At 46.2% G+C, this 16425-nt stretch overlaps 1 protein-coding gene across 9 annotated transcripts in view; it reads left to right on the top strand.

The window, feature by feature from the left end:
• Positions 1 to 15827, top strand: part of SYNJ2 (synaptojanin 2) — a 95354-nt gene extending 79527 nt beyond the window's left edge. For 5 of the 9 annotated variants that reach the window (XM_036886692.2, XM_036886693.2, XM_036886689.2 and 2 more), the window contains 9 exons: positions 1840 to 2058; positions 2166 to 2244; positions 2839 to 3007; positions 3442 to 3615; positions 5585 to 5719; positions 7100 to 7212; positions 8222 to 8330; positions 10349 to 10500; positions 12007 to 15827. In XM_036886692.2, the coding sequence (XP_036742587.2) occupies positions 1840 to 2058; positions 2166 to 2244; positions 2839 to 3007; positions 3442 to 3615; positions 5585 to 5719; positions 7100 to 7212; positions 8222 to 8330; positions 10349 to 10500; positions 12007 to 12756 (1900 nt within the window). In that variant the 3' untranslated portion in view covers positions 12757 to 15827. The other 4 variants (XM_036886699.2, XM_036886702.2, XM_036886701.2 and 1 more) reach the window with 4 other exon arrangements.
• Positions 15828 to 16425: the final 598 nt, after the last annotated feature.

The following is a 16425-nucleotide window of genomic DNA, read 5'->3' as shown; positions in this document are numbered from 1 at the left end:
CCCGGTGGGGCCAGGGCGGAGGGAGGGAGCGGGCAGGAGCCAGTGTGGTAGGCAAGAAGGGGTGCCGGCTTTGGACCAGGCCGTGGGTCACTGTGGCGAGAAGTAGTCAGACTTCAAAACGAGTCCCCAAAACTGGCTGACGGAGTGAGTGTGGGGCGTGAGAGGGAGGGTTTGAGGATGACGGGGGTTTTCAGCCTGAGCAACTGGAAGGATGGAGTAGCACTTACTCAGCTGGGGAGATGGGGGGCGGGGGGTACAGATCTGAACATAGTGGTTCAAGATGCATCTTAGACATTTATTGATCTTTTTTGCTAATTATAAAAGCAGGACATCTTGACTATTGACAGTTAGGGAAAATATATGTAGCAATATGCTTATAGATGTATTAACGTATATTAGAAAATTAGGATTATATGATACGAATTGTTATCATTTGCTTTTTTAACTTCCTGCATTAATATTTTTAAATTACACTTTAAAATTTGAGGTAATTGTAGATTCACATGCAGTAGCAAGGAATAACATGGAGCTCCTGTACACCCTTGACCCAGTCCCCCCAGTGGTGAGATCCTGTCAATCCGTAGCACAATGTCCAGGAGATGACAACGTAGGGTCAGCACACGGCATATGTCCAGCACCCCGACGGCACCTGGTGTCGCCTCCTTACGGCCATGCCCGTTGCCCTGCTCCCTAGCTGCCCCCGCCCCCACCAACCACTAGTCTCTTCTCCCTTTCGACATTTTACGTGAATGGAATCAGAATTGGAGAATTGGCCTTTCTCAGACATTTGATTCCCTGGAGAAGTGCCCAGTCACTCGCTGTGTCAGTCTGTGCAGCGCTGCTCTGCCCACACCTGCTTCCATCAGAAATCTTCACTTTTCTCCAACACACGGGCTTGTCTGAAGAATCTCCCCCAAATTTTAAACACTCAGTGCATAGCACTGGGCCAGATTCTTTGCATCTTTGTTGCTTCTAGATGCAATAAAAAAAAAAATCTTACAATAATAACATAAACTTGGGGGGGGGGGAGGATAATACTGATATTATCACCCATCTCTCCTAATTTTTGAATGTTCCCTAGTTTTGAAGGTTGCCACCAATATATACTATTGTGTCGTATGTTTTGTTTCTACTTGATACTGTAAATATCTTCAAGGTGACATAATCTTCATAATAAAGAATTTCCTATATTTTTGTAGAGTAAGCTCATCCCTATATCAAAATTACAATAATTTACATCTTCTGATCTATTTTCCTGTTTGTCCAGTAGATTTCTACGTTATTCTTCAGGACTGCATAGCATAGTATCAAACGGCTGCATAACCTCTTTCCCTATTTTATCCCTTTTTCACCCTCCCATCAACAGGCCAGAATGATCAACCTTGGGTATGAATCTTTGTCTTGATTTTCTGGTCATTTTCTTAGAACAAAGTCCTAGGGTCGAGATTAGGAGGTCAAAAGAGATGAACATTTTTAAGATTCTTAACATAAATTGCCAAATAGCCCTCTGAAAAGCTTGAACCCCTAGCAAAGGGGGATTTGCACTTCTCTCCATCTTGGGCAGTACTGGCGATTGCCATGCAGAGAATCTTTGCTAATGGCTGGTATTGTTTTCTCTCAAATCATCTTTCTATAAAAATGCCAAGCTAACGCTAAAGCTGGGGAACAATAAAGACAGAAACTCTAGGACGGGCCAGAAGCCTGCAGGTGCTGTGCTGGGGCCACACTAACAAGCGGTTGATGTTTACTGTTTATAGCAGAGCTTGGGACTGAGGCTGGGGTTGGGTAGCTGGCTTATCCCCGTTAACTGTCCCCATCTTCCCTTTGTATCTGACACAGACCCGTGCTGGCGATTGTGGAGGTGGAAGTACAAGAAGTTGATGTGTGTGCTCGAGACAGAGTGTTCGAGGAAGTGTCCTCTTTCCAGGGCCCCTTGGATGCCACTGTCATAGTCAACCTGCAGTCACCAAACCTAGAAGACAAAAATGAATTTCCTGAGGACGTGCGCACTGAACTCATGCAGACCTTGGAGAATTATGGGACAATTGTTCTTGTCAGGTGACTGCTGCCCAGCTGGTGTGGTCCCCCCTGTACACGTCAGCAAGAGCCCAGAAGAGCTGTGGGGCTACCATTGTGGTTGACTTAACATCTCTCATTTATTCCAGGATCAACCGAGGGCAGATGCTGGTGACTTTTGCAGACAGCCACTCAGCTCTCAGCGTCCTGGATGTGGACGGTATGAAGGTGAGTCATGCGTGGTCACCTGTGGAGTGGGTGCTGCCTAACCCCCCTGGCATTCCTGGCTTTTGCGTGGCTGTGCATCCCTCTCCTCATCCGTGTCTTAGGCATAGGCACCATGAGAGGGCAGGAGCTAGGACCCTTCATTCCAGTATCTAATTCTGGTATCTTCATTGAAGTATCTGGTGTCCTGCCCTAGCTACTTGCAGAATTTGGGAGAAAGAGCAAATTGCACAGAACAGTTCCCACTGACTGACTGGGTCTGTCTGTGCTCACGCCTCCATGTGGAAGTGTGTTGCTGTCATTCCCTTTACAGTATGTAATTTGGAATATGCAGTTTATAGGAAATCTCTATTTTTATAATATCCTGGTTTCAAATTTACATGGAATGAGAACCTGGAGATGATCATTCAGCTTTTACTTAGACCAAACGTGAGCTATGCTGAGCCTGCATGTGGTGTAGACCCTCAATTTTTCCTGTCAGAATGTAAAGATTGGCTTTGCTCCCCCTGCGTGAATTCGAGTGAGGTGCACTTTGGGATCAGAGGTGGTTGTTCCGGCTTCTGCATTCATTCCTGGGTGGCCGCCCTCTGCTCACAGGTGAAGGGCAGAGCAGTGAAGATCAGGCCGAAGACCAAGGACTGGCTGAAAGGTCTGCAAGAGGAGATCATTCGGAAGCGGGACAGCATGATCTCCATGTCCCCCACTGCCAGTTCCTTTTTGCTGGAGGAAAACTTTGACTTCACAAGTTTAGACTATGAGTCAGAAGGTGAGTAACCCTGTGAAGACCTCGTGGTCCGTTTGGCGAGGTGGGTAGGCACGTTCTCCCTGCAATGGGCCTGAGATTATTAAGATCCCTTGTACAACCCGACCCCAAAAAGGTTACAGCAGGTGCTCGAAGGGCAAGCATTACCTTCTGGGCTGTCAGTCGGGTGGTTTCCACGCGTAGGGATAGTGCATGAAACAGCAGTGAAGGCCCGGAGGCATCCTAAGTGACAGTGGCTTTGAGGATGTCGGGCGGCCTGTCTCAGGAGTGAACGGAACTGGGCCCCATACCTGCTGACGTGTGGATGCCCTGGGCTGCTGGCGGCTGTGCCGCAGGTGTTCTGACACGAGCCACAGGGCTTGGTGTTGAAACAGGCCCACCAAGGAAAGGCTATAGCCTTTCCACACTAATCGTGTGCTGTGATGTCCATCTTCAAGGGGATATTCTCGAGGATGATGAAGACGATTTGGGGAATGAGCTAAGTCAGCCTGCGGTCTCGGACAGTGAACTGGGGGGAGACGGCCTTCCTGATGTGCCCAGCCCCTCCGCAGTGGCCCCTCCCAGCAAGTCACCTGCACTCACCAAAAAGAAGCAACGTCCAACCTACAAAGGTAGCTTGGCCCTTCCTTTCCTGAACAGCCTCTGGCACTGAGTGCACTGTCTCAGCAGGGGCACATCACATAATGCAGGTGCACAGGCCCCACCGAAGGGCTAGAACAACGGGTCGTAGCAAGTGGTGGAGGCTGGGCCCTGGGCGGGAATGCAGTACCGCTACATGACTTTCTCCAGTGATTTTTATTTATTTACAGCTGGTCCGGTCCACACTGACTCATGATAGCTCCTGTTCCCTCTCTCTACATGTAAATGGCCACAGCTCTGAACCGGTTTTACATTTGTGATTTTTTTTTTCCTCTTCAAACCTTTTCTGATTCAGTCCCATAAGAGACATTCAGTGCCTGAGTCCTGAGTTGCTGGGGTGTCGTTACTTCCATACAGCATTACATTATTGCAGAGTAACAGTCTACATTCGCATCATTATATCATTTTAGGTAAAGAGAGACTGAAGGTCATACAGATGGAAATGTAAGTCCCTGGGTTATTTTGCATAATGACCCTTTTGAATAAATTTAAAAGCACCCTGAGATTACATGAGCTGGAAGGCAGGGTAGCTCGCATTTCAGCGTCAGACTCCTATGGCACAATTTTATCCGCAGCCATGAGTGCCTTCCGGCTCTTGGTCACTGTGTCTCCCCCATTGGGGGAGAGCTAAAACCAGCAGGTCCAGGAGCCTAGCCCTGTGTCTGGAGCCTTTGAACTGAGGCTGAGAACAGAGAACAGGGTGGAAGTGAGCTAAGATGCTTCCCAGGAAGGTGATTTTCAGGAAGAGGTGCAAAGACCGCACGCCCTGCCCAAGGCTTTTGTATTGCGGTCCAGAAGCTGGTCAGTAGCCTAGCTGCACTGAAGCCTCAGGAGCTTTTAAACATACAGGTTGCTGAGCTTGATCCTAGTGATGTGGATTTGGCAGGGGTGGGCTGTGGCCCTGAAAGTCCGGCCTTCCATGAAGCTCCCCCAGGGGACTGGGCAGGGCGAAGTTTGGAGCCTGCTGCCCGATGCAGGAGCAGCAGCCTTCTCCAGCATATGCCACAGTGGTTCTGTGCATTCACGTCCACAGTGCCCTGCACTGGGGCGGAAGTAGCTGAAGACAGTGGCTCCCTCTTTTTTCAGGGGTGGCCATCATTCAGGCAGCTTCTCAAGGGGAGGGCAGGTGTGAGCACAAATGCCTCATCGAATGAAGAATTAATAGAGCAACACAAGCAGGGTGGGTGGCCTTGCCCCCTAGCAGGCATTGAGAGGCCATCTCCTTGAGGCTTTGGGGCCACAGGCATCCCCGTTAGGAGAAATCCAGCTCATCCCCAGCTCCAGCTTCAAAGACACATGGAGTTGAGCTGTTGGGGTGCAGAATGGGGTATCTCAGCCAGAAATGAATTGTGCATTGTGCATTGTGGCATGGAAGGGAAGATCTAGAATTGTCCTGAATTTATGTACAAGTAATAACAAATGTACGTGTAATAAAACAGAAGTGGTCACTGCCTCATGCCAAGCTTCGCCTTGGGTTTGCAGGACAGCTCATGAAGTAGCTGCCCGTGGGCTGCAGTACCTGGGGCGGGATGAGTGAGCACGGACACTCCACACTAGGAGCTTGCCCTGGGACGGCAGGCTGCCTGCTGGCAGAAGGGAGATGTTCTCAGCTTCCCAGCAGTTGTGTTTTAGAGTTAAGGAATTAAAAGGGAGGGCCTCTGATTATCAGCTTCCTTCTCTGTGTGGAAGTCTCTGATTTTTTTTTCAGTAGGAAACATGCCTACACTGAAATATTTCAGTGTCTGTCCTGTCTGGACAGCAAACCTTGTCCACGATTCCATTGAACATTCCAAGCAGGCATTGAGTGCCCCGTCCCTCTCCCCGTGCCAGCAGAGGGACACGCTTAAGCTGTCCTGCAGGGGGTCCTCCTGCCACGGTTGGCTCTGTGCAGACCTGAGTGACCCCTGACTCACCTCACTCACATTCCACCATGTCCTCCAGATGATGCCGACCTGGTGGAGCTAAAGCAGGAGCTGGAAGCAGTTGGGGATTTCCGTCACCGTTCTCCAAGTAGGTCTCTGTCGGTTCCCAGTAGGCCTCGGCCACCTCACCCACCGCAGAGACCCCCCCCTCCAAGTAAGACTTTGCTTGCTTTTGGCTTACCTCGATGCCTGCTGGGAATAATCGCCTGTTTCCTACAACTGCACAAATGGCTCTAAGTTAGCTGCTCCTGGCCTTGGACTGACCACAGTGCCTTTCTCCTTCCTGGGCTCCTTTTTTGTCGTACTATCAGAATAGTTGCATTTCTCATGGCATTTTGAGTGAGTCCCTTATAAACTTTTTCTTCATCCTCCTATAGCTGGGTTTTTGCTTTAAGCTGCTTTCAGTTTGAACCTAAGAGAATGGAAAAGTGGGCCCACAGCCAAGCAAGGGACTTTGGTAGCTTCTTCCTGGCCCTGGTGCTTTAAGGCATGAAGCGAGTGCACCCCGGGGGTCCTTCCTCTGAACCACACGTGCGGCCCTGGGAGCAGGCCCTCCCTGGAGGGTCCGAGAGGATAGTGTCTATCTTCCTGGCTCTCAAAACCCAATGGTTTTTGCCCACCAAATTTTCCCTAATAGCCTGAAAATAAGTTTGTGACGTGCTATTGAGCAGTTTCTATTTCACCTGTACTGTTTCCTTTTCCTGCTACTGGCTAAAAAAAAATGTGAGTCAGACATTCAGGTTAGTTTCCAAGGGCTTTCCTTGTAGAACGGGGTTCATCTTGGCCTACGTCCCAATTGTAATCGACAGCAGGGCCATAAGAAGCATGTGACTTTGAAGCATATTTTTTACTTTTCAGAGTTGTACTTTTCAGCAAAGTAAAAGGAAACATTAAAGAAAAAATAAAATTTGTCATTATTGTGAAAATTTACAAAAATAAATAAAGAAATGTGATTCTGAAATGCACTTGACTACCTAGAGATAATTGTTAACCAGAGACTTCAGGCTTCTCCCAGTTTTACACACACACATTTTATTACTATTTTTACAAAATTGGTATTCATTTTGTTTGGTCTAATTTCATCTAATGTTTGGTCATTAAATGTTGTTCTAAGACATGATCTGTTAATGGCTGCAAGTATAATTTAATATAGTTTATTCCCCTGCTTTGGCAGTTTTAGATTTTGCCCACAGACCATTTTTAAAATTTGGTCCTAAAAACAGTAGTATGTTTTAAACCACTTAAAAATGAATGGACTTTAATATCAGATTTGAGCCCTACACCCCCACCCCCACCCCCAGGATGTGATATTAAAATTGGCATTCAAATAATGCTTCTACAGAGAAAATACATTCATGGGCACAAGCTGTTAGAGAACCCAGGGAGGAACTTGGCGGAGGCTCTGAACGCCCACAGACCATGTGGACCCTGATGGCGTCTGGGGTCAGCCTTGCTCCCGCCTGGCTGGGCCTTTGCCTTGCCACAGCCAGGCGTTTCACTGAGACTGTGTTGCTGTCCTTCTTGGTTTTCACAGCTGGTTTAATGGTGAAAAAGTCGGCTTCAGATGTGTCCATCTCCTCCGGCACCAACGGGCAGTATTCGATCTTGCAGACAGCCAAGCTGCTGCCAGGAGCGCCTCAGCAAGCAGTGAGTTCTCCTGTGTTCAGCTCAAAGTGAAACGGGCCGGGCTTTCCTACCCAAGGGTTTTGCCCCATGGTTCATCCTCAGCCCCAACATTATGTGGGATCACCTCTGTTCAGAGATATAGAGATTTATATCCCTTAACCCTCTACCTGTTCACCAGCTCTTCCAAAACCCCTGTGATGAAAAATCCCAAGTGTCTCCGCGTGGCAGGATTATTGGTTTCCAGACTCATCTGCCGCTCTGCTCTTCAGGGGCTCACCTTTGACCTTGCGGGATAGAGCAGTGCTTGGTAGAAGGGAAAATAGGAGAAATTCAGATCAGTCATCTTAGGAGAAGAGGCTCAAAAGAGATCAAACGGCCTAAATAAGGGGAACACTAGTAATAGTAACAGTCATGTAGGAGTTTAGAGGTGGAGAGTCACAGAGGATGGCAGTGAACTGCAAGGAAGGGAAGGTGAAGGTCAGCAGGACAGAGGTGAGGGAGGAGGGCGGTGAGGCCAGGTGCTGGGTAGACATTCGTGTGTCCCAGAGGGTGCAGCCGAGAGCTGGGCCAGGGGCTGATGCATCCACAGCAGAGGAGGAGTCAGCCAGCCTCGGTGGTTTACTGGAGGGAAGGCGGGTCATCAAAGGTGACCCAGAGGTTTGGGTTCAGAGGTAGCAAGGGGAAGAGGTAGAACAAGCCCTTTTGAGCACACATATACCTGGAAGGTGTTTTAATTAACACAGGCGGAAGGGGTGGCTTCTGTTGATGCATTCCAGCTTTTATCTGTTATAGAAACTAAGATAGAGGATGGTTTATCCACATTGCAAAAAATCTATGACCACCCAGTTTTCAACTCTAAATATTGCATTTCTCTTCTCAGCATGAGAGATGGGAGTTTGTGTTTTACTCACCATGTGGTGGGGTCTGTACGTCTCACCCTTGTGTGCAGGGGAGTAGGCAGTGAGCGCGCCTGGTGAGGCTGATGTTGCACTTGTGTTAATATGCTTTTCCTCTTGATTCTGTCCTCAAGCCCAAAGCAAGGACTGGGATAAGTAAACCTTATAACGTCAAGCAGATCAAAACGACCAATGCTCAGGAGGCAGAGGCAGCCATCCGATTTCTCCTGGAAGCCAGAGGAGGTGGGTGACCCCCTGGGTTCCCGTCCCCTGCTGAAGAGAAAAGCTGATTCTCCTTTTCTTTTAATCCTCCTATTAAAAGGGGCCTAGAAGGGAATATAACTTTTTATTTTTTTGGAGGCAGCATTAAATGAAAGCACCCTTTAGCAACATTTTATAAAATTCTGCAACTAGGATTTGTCACCCATGTAAAAATTCAGTTAAGTACATAAAAATAATCTCAGAATTATTAAGCAGCACTTAAGGGAGAGACCAAAATAAATGCAAAAGTTTTAGAAACAGTTAACACTCGGGGCACTAACTTATTCTGCTAGCTCTGTAAAAAGAGATAGTTAGGTATGTATCCTGCTTGCAGGCACAAAATCTGCTTTCATGTAAATCTGTGCCGACCCGCGGGACTATCAACGGGGGTCGACAACCTGGAGGAGAGAATGAAGGGGCAAGGGACACAAAGAACGGAGAGCAAGACAGGATGTCTGATCAAGCTGACAGTTTATTGTTTGCAGGCTCAATTTATACAGGTAGCGAGGAAGGGGTGGGTCAGAAGGTGATTGGGCCTTGGCTGGTGCCGGCGGGAAGGTACAGAGGGGTGATTGAGCCTTGGCTGGCGCCGGCGGGAGCAGAGGACCCGGAAGAGAAGCAGGGAGTTTGCCATCTTGTGGGTGGGGGCCCTTGGGAGGGAGGTTTTAAGGGTGGGGCTTTCGTAACCAAGCCTGCCTAAAGGCCCACAGGTTTGCTCCCAACATAAATCAGCAGCAAATGTGGGTTCTTGTCACACAGGGACCTCTCTGGCATGCTGCCTGCTAATCTCTTGTTGCTGTTACTTCCCTTAACCCATGTTAATCACATTCTAGCCTGGAATTTCCCCCATGCATTCAAAATCCCTAGGCACTAACATGTTTTGGCTTTTTGTTTTCTTTTGTACTGGAATATTTTCTGGAGAGGGGGGCATCATGCTCACTGAAAAGCTGCATGCAATTACTCTTGTCAGTTTGCTTCCAGTCAGGGTATCTAACTTACTTGGAATTCCCAAATAACATTTAAGGAGGGCATGAATTAAGAGACTGAGAAACACTGTGGTTGGTGTTATCCAACCAACAGTAGGTTGATGATAGGATAACACCATCACAAGTGGTTTCTTTTATTAAAAAGAGAAACAATTAAAATTACATGAATGTAATGATCCAAGTATCCATCAACTAATGAGTGGATAAAACATGGTGGTACCATACGGTAGAATATTACTCAGCCCCAAAAAAAGAATGAAGTATGAACATACACTATATATGGATGATTCTTAAAAATATGCTAAGTGACAGCAGCTAAATACAAAAGGCCATGTATTATGTGATTCCATTATATAAAGTGTCCAGAATAGGCAATCCATGGAGACAGAAAGTTATCTGTGGTTTCAGGGGGCTGAAGAAAGGATGGGATAGGGAGTATCTTCTAATGGGTATGGAGTTTCTTTTTGAGGTGATAAAATGTCCTGAAATTAATGGTAATTGTTGCACAACTTTGTGAATATACTAAAAACCACTGAATTGTTTCCTTAAAAAGGGTGAATTTTGTGGTATGTGAATTATATCTCGAAAAAACCTTTTTTATAAAAGATTTTGTGGATAGAGAGGTAAGGAGAGAATTGAGGTTTGAAATCTTCCCAGACTCCTAACTTAACATTTTCACGGTCATGGGCCCTGCAGAGATTTTGAGGAGTTTTGGATCATCTCCCCAGAGAAATGCACCCACACATACAGCTCTGCATGTGCCATCAGGGCACTGCTGATCCCACCAAGGCCATCCTCGGACCCCAGAGCACCATCCCTGCTGAGAAAGCAAGCAGAAGCTAGCGGCTGAGCCTGGCTGGTTGGGGACAACCCTCAGAGGTTTTTTTTTCTTTTAGTGTAAAGGCAATTCATTGCATTAGTAAATCACTCTTAGAATGTAGACTGCCTAAAGATTAAACCTTGTAGCGAATCACCTCATCCTAGACACTTCAGCCATGCTATTGTATATTTTAGGGACCCCAGGAGAAGCCCTAAATACCACAACCCCGAGGGACCAAGGGCCTTCCAAACCAGAGCCCACAGTGGGGGTGGCCCCGCTCCTGCCCCGTCGGCCTGCACCCAGAGTTCCTGCCATCAAGAAGCCAGCCTTGAGGAGGACAGGAAAGGTAAGGACCCGGTAGCGTGAGCCTCCAAACCGTGGAATGTCTTGTTAGATAAGAATTACGTCTCACGTGAGTCTTGTCTCAGTGCACATTCCTGAGCCCCGGACACAGCCCATCTTTGAGAGGAGTGCTTGGTGGTTGCCTTCTCCTCTCTATGCCTACTGCATCTGGGCACTAGCTGAGCAGGAAAAACCAGAGTTTCTCACTGTGACAGGCACAGTTTGGAGGCATCACGATTCCTAAATGTTCTCTTTGAGTCCCTGGATGGAACCCCTGGGGGGTACTTTTCTCCAAGAGTTCCATTATTTCCATTTTGTGTATGGTCTGGGTCCTGTGCACATGGTTTCATGAGGACAGATCTTACTTACTGGCATTCGAACAACTACAGCCAGTTCCTAGATGAGCGATGTCGACGAGTTCTCGTGTGGCCTCAGACTGGAGCTTGCACTGCTTTTCTGCCACTTTTCTTGCAGATTGTTTTTTGCTCTCGCCCTCGAGCCTCTCAGCCTTGCTTGCTGCTTCAAAGACATGAGTTTGTCAGGACAGTAGCAGCTCAAAGACTGGCGCCTATAGAGACATCTGGATCCTCCGTTTGATCTCAGTGTTCTAGTAACAGGATGCCCGGTAATCCCTTGACCAGTCATTGCAGAATGGCCGGTGCCTTTCCGCCTGTACAGAGTGTGAGCCTTGGCTGGGTGCTTCATTCTGGAAGACCTTGCTTTGTGCTTCCCAGGTTGGCGTGTCCCATTTCTGCTTGTTGCATCTGTGCGTTTCCCATGCCACCTTGCAGAACAGACCTCTGTCTTCCTCTTTCTCCCTGTACTCACCTTGTTTCTTCTTGTAAAAGCCAGGGCAGAAATGGATCCATTTTCCCAGCATGCTGCACAGGAGCTACAGTGAAAGGCTACTGGAGGAGGGATTGTTTTTCAGTTCATTTTCCAAAGAGCCAAAGGAAATACTGAGATGCTTATGCTTACACAGCTGGTAGCCTGCTTTTGCGCTTTGTGTTTGTTTCTTGGTGAGAATTTTGAATCAGAACCAAGGAAGTGACATAAGAGGCCTTCCATTAAATATCAGAGATTCAAGGAGCAAATAGATTTGTTAGTCCTTCAATTAGCTTAATGCTGTAACATACATTACTTCAGCCTAGCTGAAGCGCAGCCTCAGAAAAAGATAGGTGTCAAATTAAGAGAGATCTGCTTTTAATAAAGAAAGAGCATAGCCGCATTGCCTAAGGGAACAGAAGAAAACTTGTTTCAAGTTATTCATTGTGGCCCTGGTTTTACAGCTTTCATACATATTTCCTTGGACCCGCTGGTACCCCTGATAAATGTGTGTTTCTCCTGTGCTCTTTCGCACCTCGTCGCATTTCTGCGCCTGGGACATTCGCAAATCCCGACTTTGCTGGAATGTCGCGGCACTAGCCCCCCGCTGCCACTGTCTGAGTGCACCTGAGTCCCAGCTGCCCCGGCCGGCTTCTTATTTACTCTTTGCTGTGCCTTTTCTCAGCCCGAGTCACCAGAAGAACCGTTTGGGCAGCAGATGGTCCATTTTACAGTCGGGCCCCCGGAGACAAGCCTTGAAACCCTTCTTCCAGCGACAGCCCCCCCAGTTCCCAAACCAAGAACACTTCAGCCTGGGAAGACGGTGGAGAGGAGGCCGAACGGTGGAAAGCCAGCGCCGGGCGACACCCCTCCTGAGGCCGGAGCCTCCACACCACCCCCTCCGGGGGTGCGGCCTCTGGTGCCCCAGGCCCCCCCGAGGAGGAAGAAGTCAGCCCCAGCGGCCTTCCACCTGCAGGTTCTGCAAAGCGACAGCCAGCTTCTCCAGGACCTGGTTTGCAGTGGCCACGGCAGCAGCGACTGGCCCCCGGCACACCAGCCCGACAGGGGCGCCCTCTTTCCGCAACCTACATTTCTTGGCACATCACCCGCCGTGAGCCCAGAGTGGGGTGATGGCACAGAGGAGACAAAGCCAGAGGCGGCCTCCCTCCCTGGCGAATATCAGGATCCATTCTGGAGCCTTCTGCACCACCCCAACCTGTTGAACAATGCCTGGCTTTCCAAGAGCTCTGACCCCTTGGGCTCAGGGACTGGGGGCCCTGCGAGGACCCATATGGTCCCAGTGCAAGTCAGGGCCTCAGATGCCCAGCAGCCACTGCCAGAGCACAGCCAAAAAGATCTTGGTCACTGGGTGACCATCAGTGACCAGGACAAGAGGACGGTGCTGCAGGTGTTTGACCCACTGGCAAAAACATGAGGGGGGAGCTTGGACGGCCACTCTCACAGACGGTGTGCGTCCCTCTCCTGGCCTCACTGTACAGGGAGAAGCCCCTACGCGGCCTCAGAACCCCAGTGGAAAGAGACATCTATTTAAAGGCGCACTGAAAACCATTGGTACTTCCCTCACTCCTGTGTAGTTTACAAAAAAAGTGTCTCTTTTTTCAATAAGAGTATTATTCAGCCACCAAGACATGTTTTATTCCAGACTTGTGGATTTTAAGTTTCCTCTCAGGGGTATGGGAAACCCCTTGTTAGATTCAGTGTATGGATTTTAGGAAAGGGAATACAGCTGATAATGCCCAAGGAATTCCCTCCCACTGAATTTTAAGTGATTCTTCAATTATGTGTGTATGTGGTGTTTTTAAATTTTTGTTTGCATTTTACAGATTTGGAATAACTTTTTGGTGAACCACCTGGAGGTGAATGCATAAAGTAAGATCACATTAAAGGGTGGTTGAGACCCTTAAGACCAGTACCTGGCCCACTGACACCTGATTTTTTTTTTTTTAAATGAGAGCTGGGAGCAGCAAATAAGTCAGCCAAATGATAGCCTGCACCTTCCTGTGAGCTCTTGTGTTTATTTGTGTTCATGTGTATTAGCCTTGATCAGGTGGGAGACAGTGTCGTATACACTGTTTTGGTTCTGAAGCATATACCATGAGCTTAACCTGAGCTTAAACTGGCTAAAGACTCCTGAACTATGTCTGGCGGACTTGCCCCATAAATTGTGACCGTCCTGAACACTAGTGTGTTATTTAAACCAGTTTTTAGACACTCTCTATTCCCTATTAAAGGACTCCTCAATGAATTTTTTTCCCCTTACACCCACACCTGGTAAAAGCACAAAATGTGAAAAGTCATACTGGCACATAATATATTGATTTGCATTGTTATAACGTGAAGAATGTTTGTTTCAGCCTCTCTGCCCGGCTGCAGCTTTAGGAAGGAAAATACTGCATGACCCTATATATAAGAAAGCTCAGGGCAGCATTTCTGGTTTACCTGTGTTTATTTCAGTTTATTTCTTGCCTCAACATTTTTCCCATACATTTCCCAACACCACTTCTTGCCTATTCAAACACTTAAAAAGAGATCAGCAATACATAGTTATACATTTTAAAAATATTGTAAGGCCTAGAATCCAGTTGGAGCAGATAGCATATTTTTGCTAATAAGCACACTGTTGAAATCTTAGGGTGCCACCTACCATGTTTAGGAGTCTTTCACGTTCATGTCAGAGTCCTACAGCAGTGATTCTGTGTTATCCCTAATGTGACTGGCGACTTCCTGTACGAGTTGCTAATGGTTGGATGAGTAATCATCTTGCCTGTGGGATACCTTGCTCTTTTTACCAGTGACACCTCTGATTCCAGACTTATTTCTCATTGCCTCTATCAAGATACACTGCAGATTATTTAAATCTGGCACTCAAATAAACTAAAATTATTTCATCTGAGAACTGATAAAAAGGTATTAGTGACCCAGCACTATCAACATATGGTACAGGTAGTTGACCAGCCGTAAAAGATGGTGTTTCTGGCCTTATCTGTTTAGAACACTGGCTGTATTGTGTAAGTGTTGTAAATCATTTTTACCTGACAAATGCAAGTAAACACACAATCCTTGAAAGTATAGCAAGATGGGTGATAGGCTTAGAGAAGTCAAATGATTTGTGAGGATTCACTTAGCTACTAATAGGATACAGTTGGGAATGGGATCGAATATTTCCTAATCCAAATGCTGTATTCTCTATAACCTCTCTTCCCACCACAAAGGTGAATATGAAAGCAGATACACGTAATGACCAGCCAGAAAGGCAAGGGGAATGGAAGTACCACTGCAGGTGTTTCCAGTGCTGGGAACAGGCCTGATTTTCGAGATCATCTTTGTTCCAGATAGCAAGTAGCTCATGAACAGGAGACAGAGCAGAATTTCAGTTAAGCTTGGTGCTCATCACACAAGTAGCTCTTAAGGATCAGATTATAAGTATTAGCGAGCAGAACTGTGTTGACTTTGGGAGGCAGGTCACAAGAAAATGTACGAGTAGTCTAACGTGAAGAACTGAACAAATACTATTTGATCATGAATGTTTGAGTTTAATGAACAACATAGTGTGGATTTTTTGGGTTGATAACATGCAAGGGTCTCACACCAACATTCTCAAAAAAGGGACAATTGGAATCACCTGATTTATTTTCAAATCAATGCTTAATGGTAGGTTTCCTAGGTTAGCAGCAGAGTTGAATAATCTTGACGGCAGCTGCCCTCCTGGGGATTTCATTCTGTGGTTTTTTTTTAATTTTTAGTCTTCCTTTGATGCTCCCACGCAGGCCTTTTTATTGTGCCCTTGTAGTCTTTTTTCATCCCTGGTCTGTAAGATGTTACAGTTCACTGCAGGGTGTCTTAGGCACAGTACTTTACAATCAACACTGTCTCTATGGCCCGATTATACTCCCTTCTACGACAGAATCTTCTCCAACTTCTTGCCCATTTTAAAGATTTGTTCCAGTGAAAGAAGAAAAGTTTTAAGATGCTGAAAGTCACGACACTTAAAATCCTCCTGACATGTGTATCAAACAAAGTAATGTGCTAAAAATCTGCTTCATAATGAAATAATTTCATCAGGAAGGAAAACTGCAAAAATTATTTATTGGGTGACTAGCAATTAGTAAAATCCCTGTAATGTTTATTTGAAGTGGTAATTTGTACTGAAATTGTTTAAAAAATGCCTATTAAATGTTTTGTCTTTTTTTTAAATTTGGCTTATTTTTTCAGTTATGAAGAGAACCTTGAAATATCTTCTTTGGCTCGCCTTCTATTCCAGCTGAAATGTGATTACTAGTTATTCCTCTGAATTTTTGTTTTGGTTCTTCTTCAACCAACCAACTAAACTAAAAAGGCATAAAAGTAATAATTTGGTTAACAATTTATGACTTGAATGCTACCAGCAGGGACCACGGTGATACCATATATAATAACTTTCTGCTAGGGTATCTGTAAGACTTGAGAGATGCTTAAATTCATTTTCTGTGGGATGTCATAGGAAACTTTTGAAATCTTACTGCTCGATTGGTTTGAGCATATTACTGCATAGAGTCAGGAGAAGGGTGTAAACCTCCAAGTTCTGTCTAGTTTTGTTTTTAGCTAATGAATTCACAAAGTATAGGTCATAAGTGTTCCCTGATGATGATAATAAAGATGGTTAGTTCTTCCTGACTGGTAAGTACTAAATTAAATCATTTAATATGAATGCACAGCCCTGGGATGTCGATGGGGAGGAAGGGAATGGCTAGTTTCAATAACTTCCTTTTCTTAGGTGATGGCAATGAGGTTTGAAACTCATACAAGGCAAACTGTACCCATATGATAACTTGTATCTCAATGAAGTAAATGGTGTGAGGCAGGGGTTCCGATATCATCTTCCTGAGGGATAGTTATACCATTTATTAAGTAAGAAACCATTTCTCTTCCTTCCTTTATTAGGTTTTTCAAGGGATTATTCAATTTTATTGACATTTTCAAATAACTCGGATTTTTATTTTGTCAGTTTTTAAAACATTTTTCATTAACTTCAACTTCTCTTTGATTTACATCCTTATTCTTGGTCTGCTGTCCAGCCAATACCAAGAAACATACATTAAAATCT

This window comes from Manis pentadactyla, chromosome 12, assembly GCF_030020395.1.
Source record: "Manis pentadactyla isolate mManPen7 chromosome 12, mManPen7.hap1, whole genome shotgun sequence".
NCBI classification, from domain to species: domain Eukaryota; kingdom Metazoa; phylum Chordata; class Mammalia; order Pholidota; family Manidae; genus Manis; species Manis pentadactyla.
This window is presented reverse-complemented; position numbering and strand designations above follow the sequence as displayed.